Genomic DNA, 20528 nt, shown 5'->3' with positions numbered 1-20528 from the left:
CTATAGCCTCAACATATACCTAAAATGTAATATTTACATCAACTATTATTCTATAATACATTATATATTACGTCGCTGCTTAATATCTTCCTTTATTATTCCTTAGCTTATCTACTTTTATGATAAGAAAATAAACTTTCCTCCAGACCTCAACATTAGGGGTTTGGTGACAAAATCTACTAAAAAGAAAACTGATAAACAAACAAAACAAAACAAAACCAGACAAAACGAAACAAAGCAAAAAAAAAAGGGCCATCTGACTAGCTCAAATTCAGAACTTTGTGGTTTCTGACCCCCTTCCCCTCCACACCGATTTAACCTGTCGAACCCAGCCTGCCATTATAGGTCTTCATGCCTAACCTAGACAGGGAGGCAATCAACATACTGGGGTGTGCAAGCAAAATTCGTCCATGGCCGCCAGGTATCCCTACATTCCTCCTCTCTACCATAGAGAAACGCAGTAAATATTCCATTGTCCTAATTTCATCTATTCTAGAAAACCAATGTTTCAAAGAAGGTGTAATAGTAGACTTCCACAGGTCTGGAATACATGCCCGAGCAGCATTCAGCATATGAGCTGTCAGCGACTTTTATAATGATGGAGGGGCAGCTCATTTAGATGCAGAAGGTATCCCAGAGGATCTGAACCAAGGTCAACTGATGTCAAATGTTTGATCGGGTTCCCCACTTCCTTCCAAAATGATGCGATTAAAGGGCACAACCAAAAAATGTGTAGCAATGTACCTGTCTCTTTATTGCAGTGCCAGCATAACTTAGAAGTTTGCGGATAAAGTTTATTAAGTAAGACCAGGACCCAGTACCACCTGCCCAATAACTTATATGCCTGTTCTTGAAAGCGGCTTGCTATAGAGGATTTATGAGCCAACAAAGTGATCCTGTTAATTTGGGATCTTGTAAAAGGAGTCTGAAGATCCACCTCTCAGCGACGTATATACGGAGGTATAAAATCTTCTGGAGGTTCAATAATGTGTATACAGAAGGGATAGCATATGTGGTACATGTTTCCCCTCTGTACATAGGCGCTCAAAGAATGTCAATGGCCTATCAAATAATACCACTTCTGGTATAGACCTTAAATAATGTGACAATTGAAAAGGAGACCAAGGGGGGTCTGTGAAAGGGTAGAAAGCTCTTGCATAGACATCCAGCCCTGCGGGGTGACAAAATGCATGCATCTAGTTATACCTAGTCCTATCAGCCCCCGGAGCTGTTTATTGTCATGCCCAGGTGTTAAGTCTGGATTCTGAATCACCATAACACAATCATGTTAATGAGGAAGGGTAGGGAGAGAGGCCTTGTGATGAGAGTATGTGAGTAAGGACTGTAATAGTAGCCCCAATTGTAGGGTGCCTCTGCAAACCCAGATAGTATTTATGAACAACCCAAGGAAGTGCAGACAGAGCAATCGATGAGGCTTGTTGTTCCACTTGCACCCAAAGTTTGGTCTGCGGGGTGGTGCACCATGACACCACTCTAGACAAGTGTAGAGCTCGATAATATGAGGTCAAATCGGGCAGACCAATAGCCTCCCGAGATTTAGGCAAGACTAACAGCGAGTAGAGAAGTCTAGCAACTTTGTTGCTCCAAAGGAATTTAATTAACAGTTTCCGACAAGAGAGAAAAAAAGCTTGTGGTAATTTAATAGGTATCACTTGCATTAAATATAGAATCTGGGGGAGCAATGCATCTTAAATGCATTACACCTCCAAAACCACGTGAGGGTGAGAGTCTGTCAGAGTTGAAAGTATGGTCGCATTTTTGATAATAATGGGCAAAAGTTTATCTCATATAATTGGGCCGTATCCAGTGTCAATTTAACCCCCAGGTATTTCAAAAAGGACTGAACCCATTTGAACCTGTAGGTTCCTTGTAGTTTAGCAATACACTCCATCAGAAGAAGAATACTCATCGCTTCACATTTAGCATCATTTATAGAGAAATTAAAAAGATCCCCATATTGAGCTAGACATTGAAGTAGACGTGGTAGTGAAACCTCCGGTTCGGTAAGAAGAAATAAAAGGTCATCTGCATATGCGGCAAACTTATGCTCCATGTTTGAGACCTGAAGTCCTCTGATCAAAGGGTCCGATCTTACTTTACAAAGGAAAGGTTCTAGGGTTAACACAAACATTAATGGAGAGAAGGGGCAGCCTTGTCTCGTCCCATTAGACAGAGAGAAATACTCCGATCGAACCCTGTTTACCAGCACGGCAGTTGTTGGGCCAGTGTACAGTGCCTGAATCCAAGATTACATTTGTTCCCCCAGGCCATTTTTCTTTTTAATTTTGGCATAGGGTTCCCCCTTCAAGATTTATACCAGACTCGAAAGGCCTGGTGTGGTCGGATCAAAGTCAGATCCCGTTCATTGAAGTCGTATGGAAGTCAGACATGAAGTTGTAGGGCAAGGTCGGATCTTAAGTCGTCTGACTTCCATGTCGGAGCAGTGTGAACCCGGCCTTAGTGTTCAAATTCAAATTAACAGTAGTCTTGGGTTTAGATTCAGACAAACTCCAGTCACTATGTATGAAGAATTCATACAAAGAGACTAAAAATATAAAGGGTAATGATGCTACACAACCCTTTTTACTTTACTTAAAGTGATTCTAAAGGTTTACTTTTTATTTTTTTAAATAGCAAACATATCATACTTACCTACTCTGTGCAATGGTTTCGCATAGGACAGCCTGGATCCTCCTCTTCTTGGGTCCCCCGACAATGCTCCAACCCCTCCGCTATGAGGCATTTATGTATGCTCACTCCCAAACTGTCTCTTTGTGTCCCTAAGACAAACAAAGTGCTGCCCAGCTGGTCCCCTGCTCCCTCCTCATTGCCTGTGACTGACAGCAGCGGGAGCCAATGGCTCCCGCTACTGTATCTGAGCCAAAAAGGAGAGAGCCAAGAGAGCCTTCAATTTTGTGCAGAAGATTATTTTATCCTAATGCATATAATGCATTAAAGTGGTTGTAAACGCTCTCATATACCCAGTGAAGTGACTGAACTCAGATGATACACAGAGATAAAAACAAATCCTCCTACTTGGGTTTACTTGTTTATTTGATGTCTTCTCTTTTTTTACATCCCTTGAAAAGTGTTGAATTTGGATATAATCCTTCATCTGTCAGTATCACAGAGGAAGGGCGGGGAGCTGTAGTTAGAGCTCTTGTGCAGTGTGTGAGAGCTAATAGGAGGAAGGGACACACCACCTTCACACACGACACAGGAGCGAAGGAAGGATACAGAGCTGTATTGTGAATATACAAACTGTGAGCTGAGCTTTCTTTCTGTCACAAATTTATCTGGCAAAATGGGAAAAGAAGTCACTCATGCTGATAACAGAAGAACGACACACCAGAGAGAAACGACACTTACAGCTCTGGAGAGAGACAAGGAAACACTACAGATGTATGTGCTTTACTCAAATTTCATGACTGAGGTTTACAACCACTTTAAGGTAAAAGAAAAAACCTTCTGCCTTTAGAACCACTTTAATGTGAGGACAAGCAACCTAGGATGCAGGATGTAAAGTATTGGGAGCAAATGGGAGTGGTTTAAATTTATTTTTGTACTCTTTATCGTTCACAGTAATGGTTTTCTGGAGTAATCACTTTCAGCATGCTAAGGGTTTACATTAACACAAATTTTCACACAAATACTCCTTTTCACATAACTAAAACATATCAAGCTTTTTTGTCACTTGTGCCCCCTTTTTTGGAATTGGTTCTTTAATACTGCATAGGTTGTAACGTGAATCAATTTGAAATAGTAAAACAAAGGTGTTAAAACTTACTTGTGTATTGGAAGGAATCTGTTCTGCACTTTTACTGCACTGTTCACGAAAACAGTCACCGAAAGGAAGCAGGAAGCCCACAGTAAGGATTTCAGAGCAAAGATTTTCTACATTCTCTGGTGCATTTCTTTGTTGGTTAAATATTTTTTCCAGTAAGGTTTGTCCTATAGTTAATGGATAGATAATATGCACATAAGTAAATCCAAGAAAACCCATCACAGTTCCTGAACAGTTTTTCAAATCTTGTTCAAAGTTTGGAGTTTGCGATCTCTGCATTGAACCCTATTGAAGTCTATATGGGGTCAAAACTTGTTTTTTTAATTCTGCCCATTTGTAGGGCTAATAAGTAAGCTTTTGTCAAACATAAGGCATGGTAAGTTGAGCACTGCAATTGAGGACACATTTAGTACTAGTGCCAAATAAAAAGAATAAAATAAAAGAATCGTCATTTCTCCCTAGTAGCTCCAACACACATTGACAATAGGGATGCTGTGAGCCCACCTTTTATAGAAAGGGGCCTGGTTTTCCTTTCCTTTAAATTATTGGCTCATGTAACTTTGTTCTATAGATTTTGCTACACATTGTGGACAATCTCTCAGTCTCATATTTGGACTATTTTCCTGGTGGGTGTCCTCATTGCTTGGTGGGCTTTGAAGCCCATAGCTGGCTCCCCTCCCTCTTTGGTACTGAGTCCACTCTTTGTGCATTATTTTGCCCCTGTCCCTGGAACCGTCTGGCTTTTCCTGCTCTTCTCTTATTAGCAGGTACCCCTCTCCTATGATCATTGTCATTATGTGCTGTATACTAACATTTAAAGGAGCCTACTCTGTGTGTTGGTAGCTATATATTTATATTATCTCACACTGTTTACTAGATTGGGCTGGCCTGACCTATCTGTGCATAGATCCTGACGGTGGTGTAGTAGAACCTGTTTCCAGTGGGATGGTATCCTCTAAACCAGTTTCTGGATACTTATAATTGAGACTTATCTCTCTGCAAGGTACGGCTGTCTGTTTAAATGTATCTATCGATTTTTTTTTCTTCTTGTATATACCCACCTGCATTATGGTTACTTCCTGTTGACAAATATCAATTTTTAAATATACAGTGGTATATCACCATTTTAAAACCTATATGTTCTATTTGCAGACAGTGAGGTCTGTTCTCTTTATTTGCTATCTGTAGAACCTTGACTGTATCCTGAAGAAGCCTAACGATGAAACACGTAGATACACAAGGGCTCACTGCACACTATGTATCAGTTTACATGATTTTTAATTTTTCTGTACTGTTCTATTCATGTTGTATATTTTTCAATAAATAGTTTTCATTCTCATACCTCTTTGTTGTTTCCTATGCCCTTAAAGTCCGACCTAGGTTTACTGTTATAGTACTCCTTTTTTTTCTTGTTCATTCCCTCAATTTACGGATGTGGCTATGTGAGTGCGCTCCTTTTCTGTTCATTATCAGCATTATAGGTTGTTCCTTATTTTTGGCAGCCAACGTTCTTGGCCAAAATCTAGGAAGTTCGACACAAACTTATTGTAGTAGTAAACCTGAACCTTATTCCTAGACATACAGTGTTTTATAACATTTTGTGGGAAAATATAAGCATATCACCTTGGATGAGCCCGATGTTCGAGTCGAACGGAAGTTCAACTCGAACATTCGCAGGAAATTTGAGCGCCCACGGAACGCCCCATAAGAAACGGCAAGACCACCAATGCACTGCGAGATTACAGTGCATTGATGACTGCTGATTGGCCAAAGCATGCACCTGACCTGCTGATTGGCCAAAGGCAGGGTGCCTTTGGCCAATCATGGCTCAGGCCCCACACTATGTAATGCCATGTACACACGGGTGGACTTTTCGGCATCAAAGGTCCGACGGTCTTTCCGATGGATTTTCGATGGACTTTTGACGGACTTCCGATGGACTTTCGAATGAACGGACTTGCCTACACACGATCACACCAAAGTCTGACAGATTACGTATGACAGGACTATAATAAGGAAGTTGATAGCCAGTAGCCAATAGCTGCCCTAGCGTCGGTTTTCATCCGTCGGACTAGCATACAGACAAGCATTTTTTTCGACCGGACTGGAGTCCGTCCGACAAATTTGAAACATGTTCCAAATCTAAAGTCTGTCTGATTTTCGACCGAAAAAGTCCGCTGCAGGTCCGATGAAGCCCACACACGGTGGGATTGTCCGACGGATTCGTCTCGTCGGACCAGTCCGGTCAAAAAGTTCACCCGTGTATACACGGCATAAGGCTGCTTTTATGAATGAGAGCAGCAAAATTACATTTGCAAAGGAAAAAATTTCATTTAAAACTGCTCGCGGCTGTAATTTATTGCCGGATCCCGTCAATATAGATAAAAATCATTGAAAAAAACAGCATGGTTCCCCCCCCAGTCCATTACCAGGCCCTTTGGGTCTGGTATGAATATTAAAGGAAACCCTGTGCCAACATTTTTTACAAAAATTGCATTGGGGTCCCGCCAAAATCCATACCAGGCCCTTCAGGTCGAGTATGGATTTTAAGGGGAACCCCGTGCCAAAATTAAAAAAAAAATGGCGTGGGGGTCCCCCTCAAAATCCATACCACATCCTTATCTGAGCACTCAACCTGGCAGGCCACATGAAAAGGGGGGGATGAGAGCGCGCCCCCCTCCTGAACTGTACCAGGCCACATACCCTCAACATGGGGTGGGTGTTTTGGGGTCGCCCCAAAACATTATACAAAGAAAGGCTGCGTTGCTGTGAATAAGTGAGTGTGGTCAAAAACCATTTAAATGACCATAACATATACATACACAAATTACCATAAATACGTGACATATAGGATTACTTTTTTTGTATATGTGCAATCAGACATCAAATATGTTGAACAAGGTCCATACAAAAACGTTCCTTTTTTTTAAAAAATGTCTTTCACCAGTAAAAGAATGAAAAGGCATCAATAATATTGATATAAAACACCACTCTTCTGTTGATGTGAAGCATGCACTGTTGTCACCCTGGAGAATGTGATAATAGGGAAATTCCTCCACCAAACAAAACGATCTGCCCCTTACCAGATATTTAGATCTCTTGTTTAAGGAGATCGTATATGCAGGTGGCTGTGTCCCCCAGCCACTGGGTCTTTATCAAAATTAAGGCTCCTAGGGTCTCTACTCAAGGGGTCCGCTGGATGTTAAGCTGGCACTAAAATGTGGCCCCTCCCATCCTCCCGTGGTATGGTTTTGGGGTCTTTAACAAACTCTGAAAGTATGAGTCTGTTTTCTTTTGTCTTTCAACCTCTTTCTGACTCCTGGACTGAGAACTCCTGTTTCCTGGCTGGGGCTCCTCTGACCCCTGGATAAGACCTCCTGGCTGCTGGCTGCGGCACCTCTGACCCCTGGATAAGACCTTCTGTCTCTTGGCTACAGGCTGGGGCACCTCTGACCCAGGGTAAGACTTCCGGGGTCTGTGGGTGGGGGGGGGCTTGTCGGAATCTGAAAGCCCCCTTTCACAGGGGGACCCCGAGATCCCGGGCCCCCCTATGTTAATGAATATCGGTTACATTGAACCCCTACACATTCACCAAAAAAAGTGTAAAAATTGTAAAAATGACAGTAGACAGTTTGGGACAAGTTCTTTATTAAAAAATAAAAATAAAAAAAGTCCCACGATGTCCATTCATCTTCAATGACATCACAGACGACCTCAGAATGGGAGGCGTCCTGCGACTGCAGGCTATTTGCAATGATAGCTGTTATATAGCTGAGGGCAGGGCCACCTGGTGACGTAAATGGGTGACCCTGCCCCCCTCTGACATTATGTGACATCACGTGACGTCAGAAGGGGCAACGTCACCCATTTACGTCACTGGGTGGCCCCGCCCTCAGCTATATAACTGCAGTCTGCAAAAAGCCTGCAGTCGCGGGATGCCTCCCATCAAGGCAGAGTTTTTCTGGGGTTTTTTCTAGGGTCCTCAGCACTGTCATAGAAGATGAATGGCCATCACGGGACTTTTTTTTTTTACCCCTTAACCCCCGGAAGTTTTACCCCCTTCATGACCAGAGCACTTTTTATAATTTGGCACTGCGTCGCTTTAACTGACAATTGAGCACTCGTTCGATGCTGTACCCAAACAAAATGTACGTGCTTTTTTTTCCACAAATAGAGCTTTCTTTTGGTGGTATTTGATCACCTCTGCGGTTTTTATTTTTCGTGCTATAAACAAAAAAAGAGCAACAATTTTGAAAAAAAAAAACAATTTTTTTTTTCAATATCAAATATACCCCCGAATTTAAAAAAAAAAACCAAACTTTTTCATCAGTTTAGGCCAATATATATTCTTCTACATACTCTTGGTTAAAAAATTGCAATAAGCGTATATTGATTGGTTTGCGCAAAAGTTATAGCATCTACAAACTATGGGAAAGATTTATGGCATTTTTATTGTAATTTTTTTTTACTAGTAATGGCGGTGATCTGCGATTTTTAGAGGTATTGCGACATTGCGACGGACAGATTGGACACTTTTGACACTTTTTTGGGACCATTGACAATTATACAGCGATCAGTGCTATAAATATGCACTGATTACTGTGTAAATGTCACTGGCAGGGAAGGGGTTAACACTAGGGAGCGATTAAGGGGTTAACTGTGTGTTCCCTCAGTGTGTTCTAATTGTGTGGGGATGGGAGTGACTAGGAGAGGAGACATATTGTTTTGCCTATTTAGTAGGAACACACTATATGTTTCCTTTTCCCTGACAGCACAGGGATTTGTGTGTTTACACACACAAATCCCCGTGATGGCTAGGGCTGGGAGATTTTCTAAAAAAATCTTCGATTCTCTTAAAAAAAACTTGATTCACGATTCAAATCAAGTTTTTTTTTTCTTTTGGAAACCGCGCCGGCCGCTGCGGGCATGAGTTTTTGGGCAAGGCCGCAGCTTCAGCCTAGTCCGCGGCATCCGGCCGTAGCCGCGGACTAGGCCGAAGCCACGGCCTCGCCTAAAAACTCATGCCCGCGGTGAAAAAAAAATAATCTAAAAAAATCGATTTGCCTTAATTTTGAATCGATTTGACCTCTCAACTCGATTCAAGATTTAAATCGATTTTTTCCCCAGCCCTAGTGATGGCACTCATGAACGCAATCGTGCGTGGCCAGCAGCGATCATACTCGTCAGCCATGCACATCGGGTCCCCCCGCCATGCAGTACGTCCCCTCTGGTGGCCAAAAAGCGGGAGGACGTACCCATATGAGGTTTCATCCAGGGGAGCCATTCTGCCACAGTATATCTGCGGGAGCCGGTCAGGAACTGGTTACAAAGGACTTGTCACAAACTGTCTACTGTCATTTTTACCATTTTGAAACTTTTTTTGGTGAATGTGTAGGGGTACAATGTAATGGGAAAGATGCACTACTTTACAGGCATACTAAGGACACCCACCCAGGCACGATATTTAAAGGAATATTTAATTTTTATTGTTTCACTTTAAGAATTATTAAGATCACTGTTCCTGCACCAGATGTCGCCGGCGTATTCTCCGGTGTGCTGGCGCTGCTCCTACCAGCCGGGGGACTTCTTTCACATTTTCTGGGCTTGCCCAGCAATTGTACAGTATTGGAAAGAAGTACTCCAAGTGATCACTAGGATCACTGAGATTAGTATCCCGTATGATCCTAAACATTGTCTACTGGGACTAGTGGATCAAATGCCAATACTCAGAGCTAGGAAACTACTAATATCTCTGTTACTATACTATGCACGTAAAGCCATCACGATGACCTGGAAACAGTCATCTCCCCCCTCTGTTAGATTTTGGAAGAGCCTAGTGAATGCCAGTCTGCCCCTCTATAAAGCCACCTGTTCGGGCAGGGGTTGTCCCCAAAAATTTGAAAAGGTATGGACCTGTTGGTTAGATGATAATACCACGGCAACTGATACAGTAACCAATTCCTAAATTAACATTATGGCTATAATATGTTAGCAAATTGACCCAATATCTCTCATTCAAATATCCTGTCAGTTCAATGCAGAGCATGGATTTTTCTGAATTAAACCTCTCCCCACATTGGGGTATAGTTAAGTAAGTTTGAATATGTTAAACAATGTGCCCTGGTGTGGTCTATAGGCGCATCAGAGGATATGCCCCTGTGTGGGTAATGTTTGGCCCCTGTGTGGGTACTTTTTGTATGCCAATATAAAACTTAATAAAAAGATTTTGCAAAAAAAAAAAATCACTGTTCCTGAAAAAACTGCCTTTTTTTAAACTTTTTTTTGCATTGATACATGTCCCCTGGGGCAGGACCCGGGTCCCCAAACACTTTTTTATGGCAATAACATGCATATACGCCTTTGAAATTAGCAATTTTGATTTTTCATGTTCGTGTCCCATAGGCTTTAACGGTTTCAATTTTTTGCCTGTTCTGATGCGAACCGAATCGGGGGAGCCATTCATATCCAGTCACAGTATCAAAGGGGATGAGTGTCATCCCACAGATGTCAGCTGTCACTGATTTCCAGGGAAAGCCACAGGTTTTGCTCCCTGAAAATATCTGTCTCTAGGAATTTTCTTGGCATTGATTCATTTTTAACATGTCTATTATTTGTTGAATATTACCTTCAGCTCCTAACTGAATAAAAAAATAATACATACAATCAAATAACCTAAAGTAAATTATAATCTTCAAAGAGATAATTCAAAGTAACATGTCACAATGTTTCAGCAGCAAGATGTTCCTGGAAGTTATTAAAACTTTTCAAATATTAAAATGAGATCATACTCATTCTTTTATATTCAATGTGAATGTTAAAGTACAATAAAAAGAACATATGTGTTCAGGCAAATATATGATGTAATTTGCATGTTATAACAGGCTTGGTTCACTGTAATAACTAACATTGCATAAGTATGATAAATAAAGTAAAACTTAAAGCAAAACTTTTTTTTTTTCATTTTGGATAGAATAAGGGAGGGTTATAATACTTTTTATTATTTTTTTATTTTTTATTTCATTTTTCTTTTTTGCTATCTGTGTCCTATTGGGGATGTTTCCCATAGCCAAAACAGGAAGTATGAGGACACACCAAAGTGAGGGAATCCCTGGTTGCCACCAGGCTCACCAAAAAGAGCATCGATATTGGAAAATTTAACCTCTATTCCTGTCCTGGTGACAGCTAAAAATTTTGGATTTTCTTTCATTTCATTCCCTTGGTAATAAGAGTAAACAGGACACTCTATGCAAAACTAAAAAAAGTTTTCCTTTATTTATACTTTAATTGTTCTGCTACTGGGTCATTTCCTTTGTTCATAACTAAGGCAATTTTATATTTTGCCAGTATACCATAACTTTTTTTTAATGCTAGTAGAAATCATAATGGGATATAGCAACAGTTCATGTTTTACATATTATATTTTCCTGTATAGTTTAGTAGTGTGATTTGTTTTTGAAATAGTGATACAGAGTGCAGCTCAGAAAGCTATCACTTGTCATTGTGGAGTTCCCATATCCATATACCAATAAGGAAATATAATGCATGTTCAAATCACTGTTTCATTGCATGTCAATGGAACCTATAGTAATGCATGCTATACTGTATATGTCCTGCCATTTATTTTAAATGTCACCAAATGCACATATACAGTAAAAAATCAAAAAACAAAAACCTGTGCTACAGTGCACTACAATGTACTGATGTAAATGATCTGGGTGTGGGGGTGTGCTGTGTTGCATAAAATAATGCAGATAATTTTCATGCAATTCGCAATTTAAAATGAGTGTGATGCTTTTTAAGTAACATAGGTCAATGTACAAGAAATACATATTAGTGTTTGTTAACACACATGCAAAGGTGTCAATGGGTCCCTAATGTTTTGTGTAAGGTAAGTGCACCTCAAATATTTTGTAAAGTCTGACACTTTCAAAATTAACTCCATTAAGAGATTTAAGATGCTTTAAATTGGTTAAAATGATCTCTATTATTATTTATCAAGTTAGAACAAAATACAGTGAGAAGAGAATCATTTCATATACCTCTCCACCACCTAATGTAGAGGGCCAGAGGGAAACATAATTCAATGATTGTCAGCTACAAGTGCATAGCAGACTGCCATGGTTGTTGCACAGATGATGCTGTTACATAGGAGGTATAACCTTTTTGATCAATTATTCTCATTCACAACATTTATTTTACAGCAGATTTATGTAAATGTAAGTTATGTATTTAGTTATTAAATACATATGCAGGTTACAAAAAATATGTACAAGGAAGAGAGTCATTACAATATGAAAACATGAAAACGATCGGTGACATGAAAAAGATTGTGTCTTGATATGCTATACCCATTTCCAAAGATGATTTGCATTGATTGTGTTTGGGTTACAGCACCACACTCTTTTATCAGTGTCTGAAATGAGGACTGTCTGTGTTGTCTAATACAAGGTTGTAGGAATTAATCAGATTCTTGCACTAAAAATGACAGCTGAAAATTGTCAATATTCTGCTTGCTTTGGGACACAGCACAATTTTGCATTAAACAGTTTGATATAGAAGGAGTTATACAATATGTTTGTAAAAATCTTTTTCTTTAAAACTAACAGAGACTATAACACTCACAATACTGGTCCAGAGTCATGGGGTAGAAAAAAAACCCCACAAACAATCTCACCACAGCAGCACTACATGTCTTTGAAAATACAAAACAAATAGGTACACTGCCCAAAAATATAATTTGTATTATGTCTTAGAGCTGTATATTCAATAAAATATTAAAACCACTAAAAGAACAATAAATCTCACACTAACAACATTGCTACCCATGCACATGTATGCATTCTGAAGTGTCCAGTATGTGCATATGCTCACATGCTTCCCACTAAAAAAATCTCCATTAGTAAATTAGCAATCTGCTGCAAGAAGGGGAAGGCAAAACTGTATCATTTTGTGGGCAGCACAGTGGTTTAGCGGTTAGCTTTTCTGCCTTGCAGCACTGGGGACCTTAGTTTGAAGCCCAACCATGACACTATATGCATGGCGTTTGCATGTTTTCCCTGTACTTGTGTGGATTTCCTCCAGGTACATCATCTTCCTTCCAACATCCATAGACATGTTGGTAGGTTTATTGTTTCCTGTCTAAAATAAATAATAGATGGAATGAAAGTAGGTAAACGATACAATATTTCAATACTGTATAATGCATAGACTGTATCTTCTTTGTATCTCAAAAGAGACCAAGGGTACTCATTTGAAGAACTGTTGCATGTGCTAGGGTCTAGGCACCTGGAGAAGAGATTCATATTTTGGGAAGTCTGATACATTTATTTGGGATGTTCTAATTCTATTTGTGTGGCGGCCTCCCTATGGACATAAAGGCAAGTGATTGCTGGATAGGACTTCAACAATACAGCAAATATATGCATTTGGACAAATTCTGTTGTTGGGCCGGCCATAGACAAATCAAAATTTGTCCAGTTAAGCAGAAACTGGACTAATTTCAATACCTCTTAGGGCAGGCTGGTTGTACTGAAGGCGATGTGTATATTGACTTCAGTACAACCAATTGTCAGGTTTTTCTCATTTGATCACTGCTGGTGGCTACAGCTGCCAACAGTGATCATTGTGTTCTGACAGATGGGTAACCTTCTGCTGTCAGAATACAATAGCAGAGCAGGAGGGATCTGATTGTGTTGATGGGGGAATTGAGCAAGTTTATTTCCTTCAACCCGAAGAAAGAAAGAAAATTGTATAATGTATGGCTTGCCTTAGTCTCTCCACATTATCATAAATCACGTTTCTGCACCATACTTTAGGCAGGCATCCTTCTAGAGCAGGGGTCTCAAACTGGCGGCCCTCCAGTTGTTGCAAAACTACAAGTCCCATGAGGCATTTCAAGGCTGACAGTTACAAGCATGACTCCCACATTCAGAGGAATGATGGGACTTGTAGTTTTGCAACAGCTGGAGGGCCTAGAGGTTGTGGCTGTCTTATGGGATTGTACAGATTGTGAAAGATAAGCTGTCATCTGAGGAAATCGCATTAAAACTGCCATACAGCTTACATCTTGAATGCTGATGGGGGCCAAACACGGTGGCCAAACAGGGTGTCACAAAACTGAACGATCAGTGGAATCGAACATTGATTGAGCAAGACAAAAATGGCATGACTGAGTGATGAGTGAAAAATTATGGTTTTGATAGACCCAGTCAATTAGTTGTAGAAGAAAAAAAATCAATAGTAGAGGTTTGCTGTTTTTTTTAATATATTTACAGAAACAAAAGACACTTGGGGTACACGTGTATGGAACATCAATCAAATTAAGTTTGTTGTGCAATCGATTTTTCCCTCAAGTTTAGATTGATTTAGATTGATTGTTTAATAGCACCATGTATGGTCCACCATAACATTTTTCGATACAGCCCATTGGTGTTGGTTTATTTCACAGACACAGACAAAATGTCATTCTATTGTGGATTATTCTCTTTGGTGCACTTTTGCAACTGAAACTTTAACAATATCTATCTAGGACCAAAATATAAGGGTACAGCATGACTGTAGAGTTAAAGTGGATGTAAACCCAATTCATGAAATTTGAGCTGGGCACATATATCTGCAGTGTTTTCTTATCTCTCTTCAACACACTATGTCCAGTGGCTTTCTCCTGCTCTGTTCTTCTGTTATCAGCCTGATAACTTCTGACAAGTTATCCCTCAACGGAGATAAAAACAGCCAGAGTTTTGTATTGGGGAGGTAAAATAAATAGATTAGCAGAATGCTGATCCATTCAACGAACAGCTCTGAAAGTCTCTACCTATGAGGTGTGTGCCTTTCCTCCAATCAGCTGTCTTGGCTGTATGCCCAGGCTTCACTGCAGTGCTGCACATTAAAAGAAAATCTAACATGATCTGAACTTTCTAAAGAATATATAAATTTGAAGACAGCAGATATACATATAAAACTTATGTATGGAGATTTGTTTCATCCCTGTGTATCATCTGAGGCTGTTCACTTCACTGGATATATGTGAGGGTTTACATCCTCTTTAACCTTGTCATAGGTAAAGCTACCTGACCTACTGTAAATATATGATAGTGGTCCACAGTATGTTGCAGCAATCACCCTCTTCACAGTCTCTGTGTACATTTACTTTTCACAGCTTTTATTTCTTTAGAGGCAGTGCAAATTTGCAGGCCTGTCAAAGGATGTGTCATCATGCCAACATCACTGACTTTAAATATGTTAGCACAAATGTCTATTCAAGTAACATGGTTTAAATTCAGTGAGGAAAGCCTGATGCCAAGGCTTAGCAAAAGCAAGTCACAGCGCTGTGTATAAGGTAAAAAGATGTCCACACACAAGTTTAAATAGATTCAAGTGTGAGCAAGCTATAACCATAATTTTCTATCACATGCTCCCTTTTGGTTTTTTAAATATACAACTGAAAGTGTTTTATCATATCTTTTCAACAAGTGCAGAAAAAAAAGTAGCAATAGCATCCAGCCAAAAATCTTGTGAGCTATTAACTTCCTGTGCTTTCTACCACTGGAATGTTATCAGTTAGCATTGTTCTCTGCTATTACCATGAACTACAAAACACCTTATCCCTCTTATGGAGAAAAGAGGGAGGTGTTATGTAGTCCTAATAGTGGCCATATATGGTGCGCAGGTTTAGCAAAACGATTAAATCAGACATTGAGCGAGTGAGGGAAAAATGACATGGCCAAGCAGTGGGTAGACAGATAGTGATGGTTTCAATTGATCTTAGTCAATCGGTTGTGGTGGAAAATAATAGCTTGTACAGGGTCGATTGTTGGTGTTTTTTGTGCCCTTGTGAAGTCACTGATCGACACTGTATAGTCTATTTTTTCTGGCACAACCGATCAATGTGGGTCATTCAAAACCAATTTGTCACTCATCGCTCAGACCAGCTCATACCATTTTTGTTTTGCTCAACTGATGTTCAGTTCGATCATTATGTCAAATCGGCATTGATTGTTCAATTGTATCACATTGTGTATGGCCACTATAACACAGTACTATGTAGTCCTAACCAGGGGTCTCGGACTGGCGGCCCTCCAGCTGTTGCGGAACTACAAGTCCCATGAGGCATTGCAAGGCTGACAGTTACAAGCATGACTCCCACAGGGTAAGGCATGATGGGACTTGTAGTTCCGCAACAGCTGGAGGGCCACCGGTTTGAGACCCCTACCTAACACAGTTCCTGTGCTACTGTACAGTGACAATTCTGCTCGGTACAGTGGTCATCCTAGGACGGGAAGTGAATAAACGACAGCATTAACCATTTAAAATAAAGGAAACAAAAGTTTGAAAAAAAGAAAACAAATGCAACCACCGCATCTAAGGACCGGTAAGCTGCAATACTATAAATTGTTTTTCTTGGGTTTAGATATGCTTTAAATATGATATACATTTGGTCTTCCTAGTGTCAATACAAAGTGTGGTAATTTATTGGCCGCATAATACTAATGATAGAAGACAGGAACTAACAGAAAATCACTTTTAGTATGAATATTTTTCCAAAATAAATCAACAAAACGTTATTTAAAGTGGTATTAAACCCAAAAGCAAACATTTATTATGTTGCAGTTTACCAATTCTTAGATGTGATGTCTGCATTAGATTTGTTTTATAGGCTTGCTTTCTTCTTTTTTCATTTGGTGATCTGGCCAGTAAGTCTGTTGCTCTCTTGCAGATTGTATCAATTGCAAGGATGAGACAAACCATTTAACACTGACAAGGGTGCTTACAATGATCAGCTTTTAATTATTCATAGTAGAGAGAATATAGTGTTTTAAAGTGTTTTAAATATAGTATTCTGTTTGGACTTTGTTTGTTTGAGTGTTAGCAGCTTTTTCACATAGTTTGGGTTAGCGCAGTAATTTCCCACAATTCTTTCACTTTTAATTATTCATGTATAACCTTCATCCCAAAAGGAAATTTAAATCTGCTAGTACATCTAACACTCCCCTTCTCCCAGACTGACAATGCTGCTGGTCCAAAGTTGCCTCCTGTTCTCATTTATCCAGACTGGGGGACTCTACTACAGGAGGTATGTTAATGGCCAGAACACCAGGTAAAAACAAAGGGAAAAAAGCCTTAAAAAAAAACAAATACAGTTACCACCTCTAACGATTGGTAAGCTGCAATAAATGACATTGTTGGTTTTGGGTTTATTACAGCTTTAATTTATAACCAGTTTTATAGTTACAGATTCCCATGTAACCATACCTATACAATGGCAGTAAGATAAACAAATGTAAATATCAAGGTGCTATGAAAACTGATATGCAATAACTGAAACAATGATTGTTTTACAATGAAGGAGTACTAAATATTTTCTCACCTGAAAGTATATTCGGAAAGCTTAAAGAAGACAGAGGGACATTTGCAGTATTCTTGGAGACACCACCATCTTTTGATCCATACAATAAAATATCTGGGGAACTTCTGTTGGTCATGTTTTTTTTTTGCACGTTGATTAGTTTAGTTGTCCAGTCTGCAGACTTGCTGTTGATTCCGGATAAGCTGCTGGACATGTTCTCGCCTTCTTCACCTTCTCCTTTTTTGAAGTGCTGCAGTTGTTGATACTTGGATGAACTTGGAGACCGGCTTGTTTTACCTGCAGAATGGGTTTTGACTTCCGTACTGTTTTCAGTAGCTAGTGAACTTTCCTGAGGGGCTTGTGCCATGCTAGAAAGTATTTCAGCAGAATTTTCTTCAGATAAAACAGATCTCTTCTCAGTCATATCAGTTACATCATCTATTTTATTTTCTATGTAATGTTGAGCCACAATATCTCCATCTGTATTGTCACATGTTCTGTTAATCTCAGCTGGGGAATCTGTGTCGGTTATGGAAGAGACCTCATCAATTTCCTTTGCTACTATTTGCCTATCATCTGCAGAATTGAGGACCTGTTTTTCCAGAGCGATTTTGGTTCTGACAATTTCAGGTGTTCCTCCGCTAATACCATTAGGGACTATAGCTTTTTTCTTTTCTTCTTGGGGGCTCCCAGGCAGTTTTTCTTTATTAGATGGGAACTGTTCACTGACATCCCAAAATAAAGTGTGAGAGCTTGTGAGTTGTCCTTGAAACATTTTAGACAGTTCTCCAGCTTCACTGCACCCTTCCTGAGAGAACTGCATCTTAATTGCTTGCTGAATGTCTGAGAGCAAATCATCTTGTTCTGTGGCTGAATGGAAGCTGTATATATCCGTGTCAGATCCCGAACTGGTCTTTTGTCCCTCTTGTGTATCATTTGCAGCGGCTGCTGTCAAGGATTTGCAGACAAAATTATCAGCATCTGTATCCGAGAGGCCTCCTTCATCTGCTGAAATGCTAATTTCTGGAGTTTTCGTAGCAATAGAAAGGGTACTGTCCATCTCTTCGGTTTGCATATTTGGCCCCCCCAGGACATCCTCTTTTGAATCGCAGGTGCCATCTCTGGACTTTGCTAGTGTCTTTCTTATCCTCAGATTGGAAAACACAGATGATCTCGACTCAGACTTGCTTCTTTTCTTACCATGGTGGTCGCTGCGTTTTCCTAGGGTCCTTCTGCCTCCTTTTTTTGCATTCTCTCCATCGTCAGGCCTAGGGTCTATTCTCTCCTGCCCATCGCCAGAGGATTTCTTTAGCTTCCCATCCTGATTCCCCATCTTGTTCAGGAATAGGTTTTCTCTAGCGAATCAGTCATTTCCCTAGCATATAAAGAAAGAGCTTAGAGAATGAGAAATCTCTTCATTCTGCTCTACAGGAAGGGATGCTTTAGTCTGTTGTGTTTCTCTTCCGTCTGCTGCCTTTGTGCATAATGAGCAGCTTGCAGGCTGCTCCTCAGAGACATGCTCAGTGCTCAGCTGCACACTGCTGACAGCTTCAAGCTGAAGCTGATCCTGATGAAATTGCTGCGTGGTCCTCATCTGTGTACATCATAATAGCAGCCTCATTCTCAGAGCATTCACATTATTTTAATGAATGAATCTTATAGAAAAATATGTTACAATCAAGATTTATAGTTACTCACATTAAATAAATGACATAAAATGCATGATAAAGCTAAAGCACTTGGCAGAGGGTTAAAAATAAATTAGCATGATAAATAATATACAGAATAATTTTGAACTAGTATTATGCAATAAATGCTGAGTCATCTCAGATGTCTGCAAGTGTACAGTTATAGAAGAGTTATGCAGCCTGTAATTAAATTCAATAACAGCAAATGTGTACTTGTTCCTTTTAATAGATTATTCGCAATGGTCCAAGTGATAAAATCATTTTGTTTTTGTCTTTTTCTGACTGCTAATGGGAGGATAAAGAGAAACAAGCTATAAGGAAGCACAGAGAGATGGTTACATGCAAGTAAATCATCTGTCCCAACCAGCAATTAAATTCGTTGACACCAGTGATCTGAAATCTTACTGTTTGCTATGAGTTAAATAGGCCTTCAAATGCATTATACTAAATTAGACCTGCTACAATAAAACTATATAAAAAATGCAGTGCTACTTACAACGATCAAACATGAAAAAGTAATATACAATGAGAAAATTAATATTAAAATTAAAAAATTAAAAAATGTATATACTGTATATACAGTATATATCTGTACCACAGTTCACCAAAGGATATAAAGTAGCAGCTGCTGTTTCAAAAAACATCAAATGATACCTCCCAGCTACAAATCAATAAATAACAACCCTAACTACAACACATTTCCTCTCCATATTAACCAAATAAATATATAAAAACAAGTCAATCAATTGCATGAAATATGTGCATCAATACATAAAATGAACGAAATGAATCAAAAAAGTGCAAAACGAATTCAAATAAATAAATGACAGGCAATAAATAATAAAAATAATAAATAAATTTATACAATATCAAGATCCCCATCTTGTGCAAAATGTCCAGTGCTTCAAAAGTGTTGTTTTACAATAAACATATGTTATATTCAAACAGTGTCCTGTGTATCTTCAATATCCTAAGTGAAACCTCCACCAGTCACACAGCATGACTCACCCTATTAAATGGGTCCACTATGAATATCCTCCAAGAGAACTGCTCAGTACGACTCTGTTGTAATCAAGTAATCAAGTATGGACGGAAACAAGAAAGAACAATTCACATTACATAAAACCATTTATTGGTAAAGCCACATAAAAACATAGAAATGCGCACTCCCATAAATCAAATATTACATTTAACACTCAAAAATAGGGTAACTGAAGACATCATCACAATGCAACGCCTAAGGCGGGCTTGTCCGATGTTATCCTGTGCGTGTGGAAATCAGCTTGTGTGTGTTGCTGGGGCCGCGACCTCTTAAGTTACATTGCAATATTTTTTGTTTCAATGTTTTTATTGAGGTTTTACAATCAACAAAAGGAGAAACCAAAAGAGATTTACATACATATGGAAACGTCATAAACCGAGTACAAATATGGTATTAATAGTATCAATGGTGCAAAGCTAGCCATGGCAATGCATGAATTCAAGAACAATACAAGTCAAATCAAGAAAAGGAGAAGGTAAGGCATGTGAGGAGCTCTATAATAAGCTGGTAGAGATACCACCCATGCCTCCAGAGCACCCAAACACCCCTATCGGGAACAAAATCGGGAAGCCATTCTGAAATACGGGGGGCGGGAGGGTTCATCCTTCAAGTGTATGGGTATACACTTTTTAGCTGAGTTATTGCAAT

The 20528-nt window shown here is 39.5% G+C and overlaps 1 protein-coding gene across 3 annotated transcripts in view; it reads right to left on the bottom strand.

Moving 5' to 3' along the window:
* Positions 1 to 18733, bottom strand: part of FMN2 (formin 2) — a 262967-nt gene extending 244234 nt beyond the window's left edge. The window contains exons 1-2 of one of the 3 annotated variants that reach the window (XR_012243937.1): positions 17172 to 18733; positions 3809 to 3972 (exon numbers count right to left, since the gene is read on the bottom strand). Coding sequence is in view for 2 of the 3 variants with exons in the window: in XM_073627509.1 (XP_073483610.1) it covers positions 3809 to 3972; positions 17172 to 18483 (1476 nt within the window). In the remaining variant the exon portion in view is untranslated. The remainder of the gene's footprint in view (positions 1 to 3808; positions 3973 to 17171) is intronic. The other 2 variants (XM_073627509.1, XM_073627510.1) reach the window with 2 other exon arrangements.
* Between the last annotated feature and the right edge of the window lie 1795 nt (positions 18734 to 20528).

This window comes from Aquarana catesbeiana, linkage group LG04, assembly GCF_042186555.1.
Source record: "Aquarana catesbeiana isolate 2022-GZ linkage group LG04, ASM4218655v1, whole genome shotgun sequence".
Lineage (NCBI taxonomy): Eukaryota > Metazoa > Chordata > Amphibia > Anura > Ranidae > Aquarana > Aquarana catesbeiana.
Note: the sequence above shows the minus strand (reverse complement) of the source record. Positions and strands in the feature narration are given on the sequence as shown.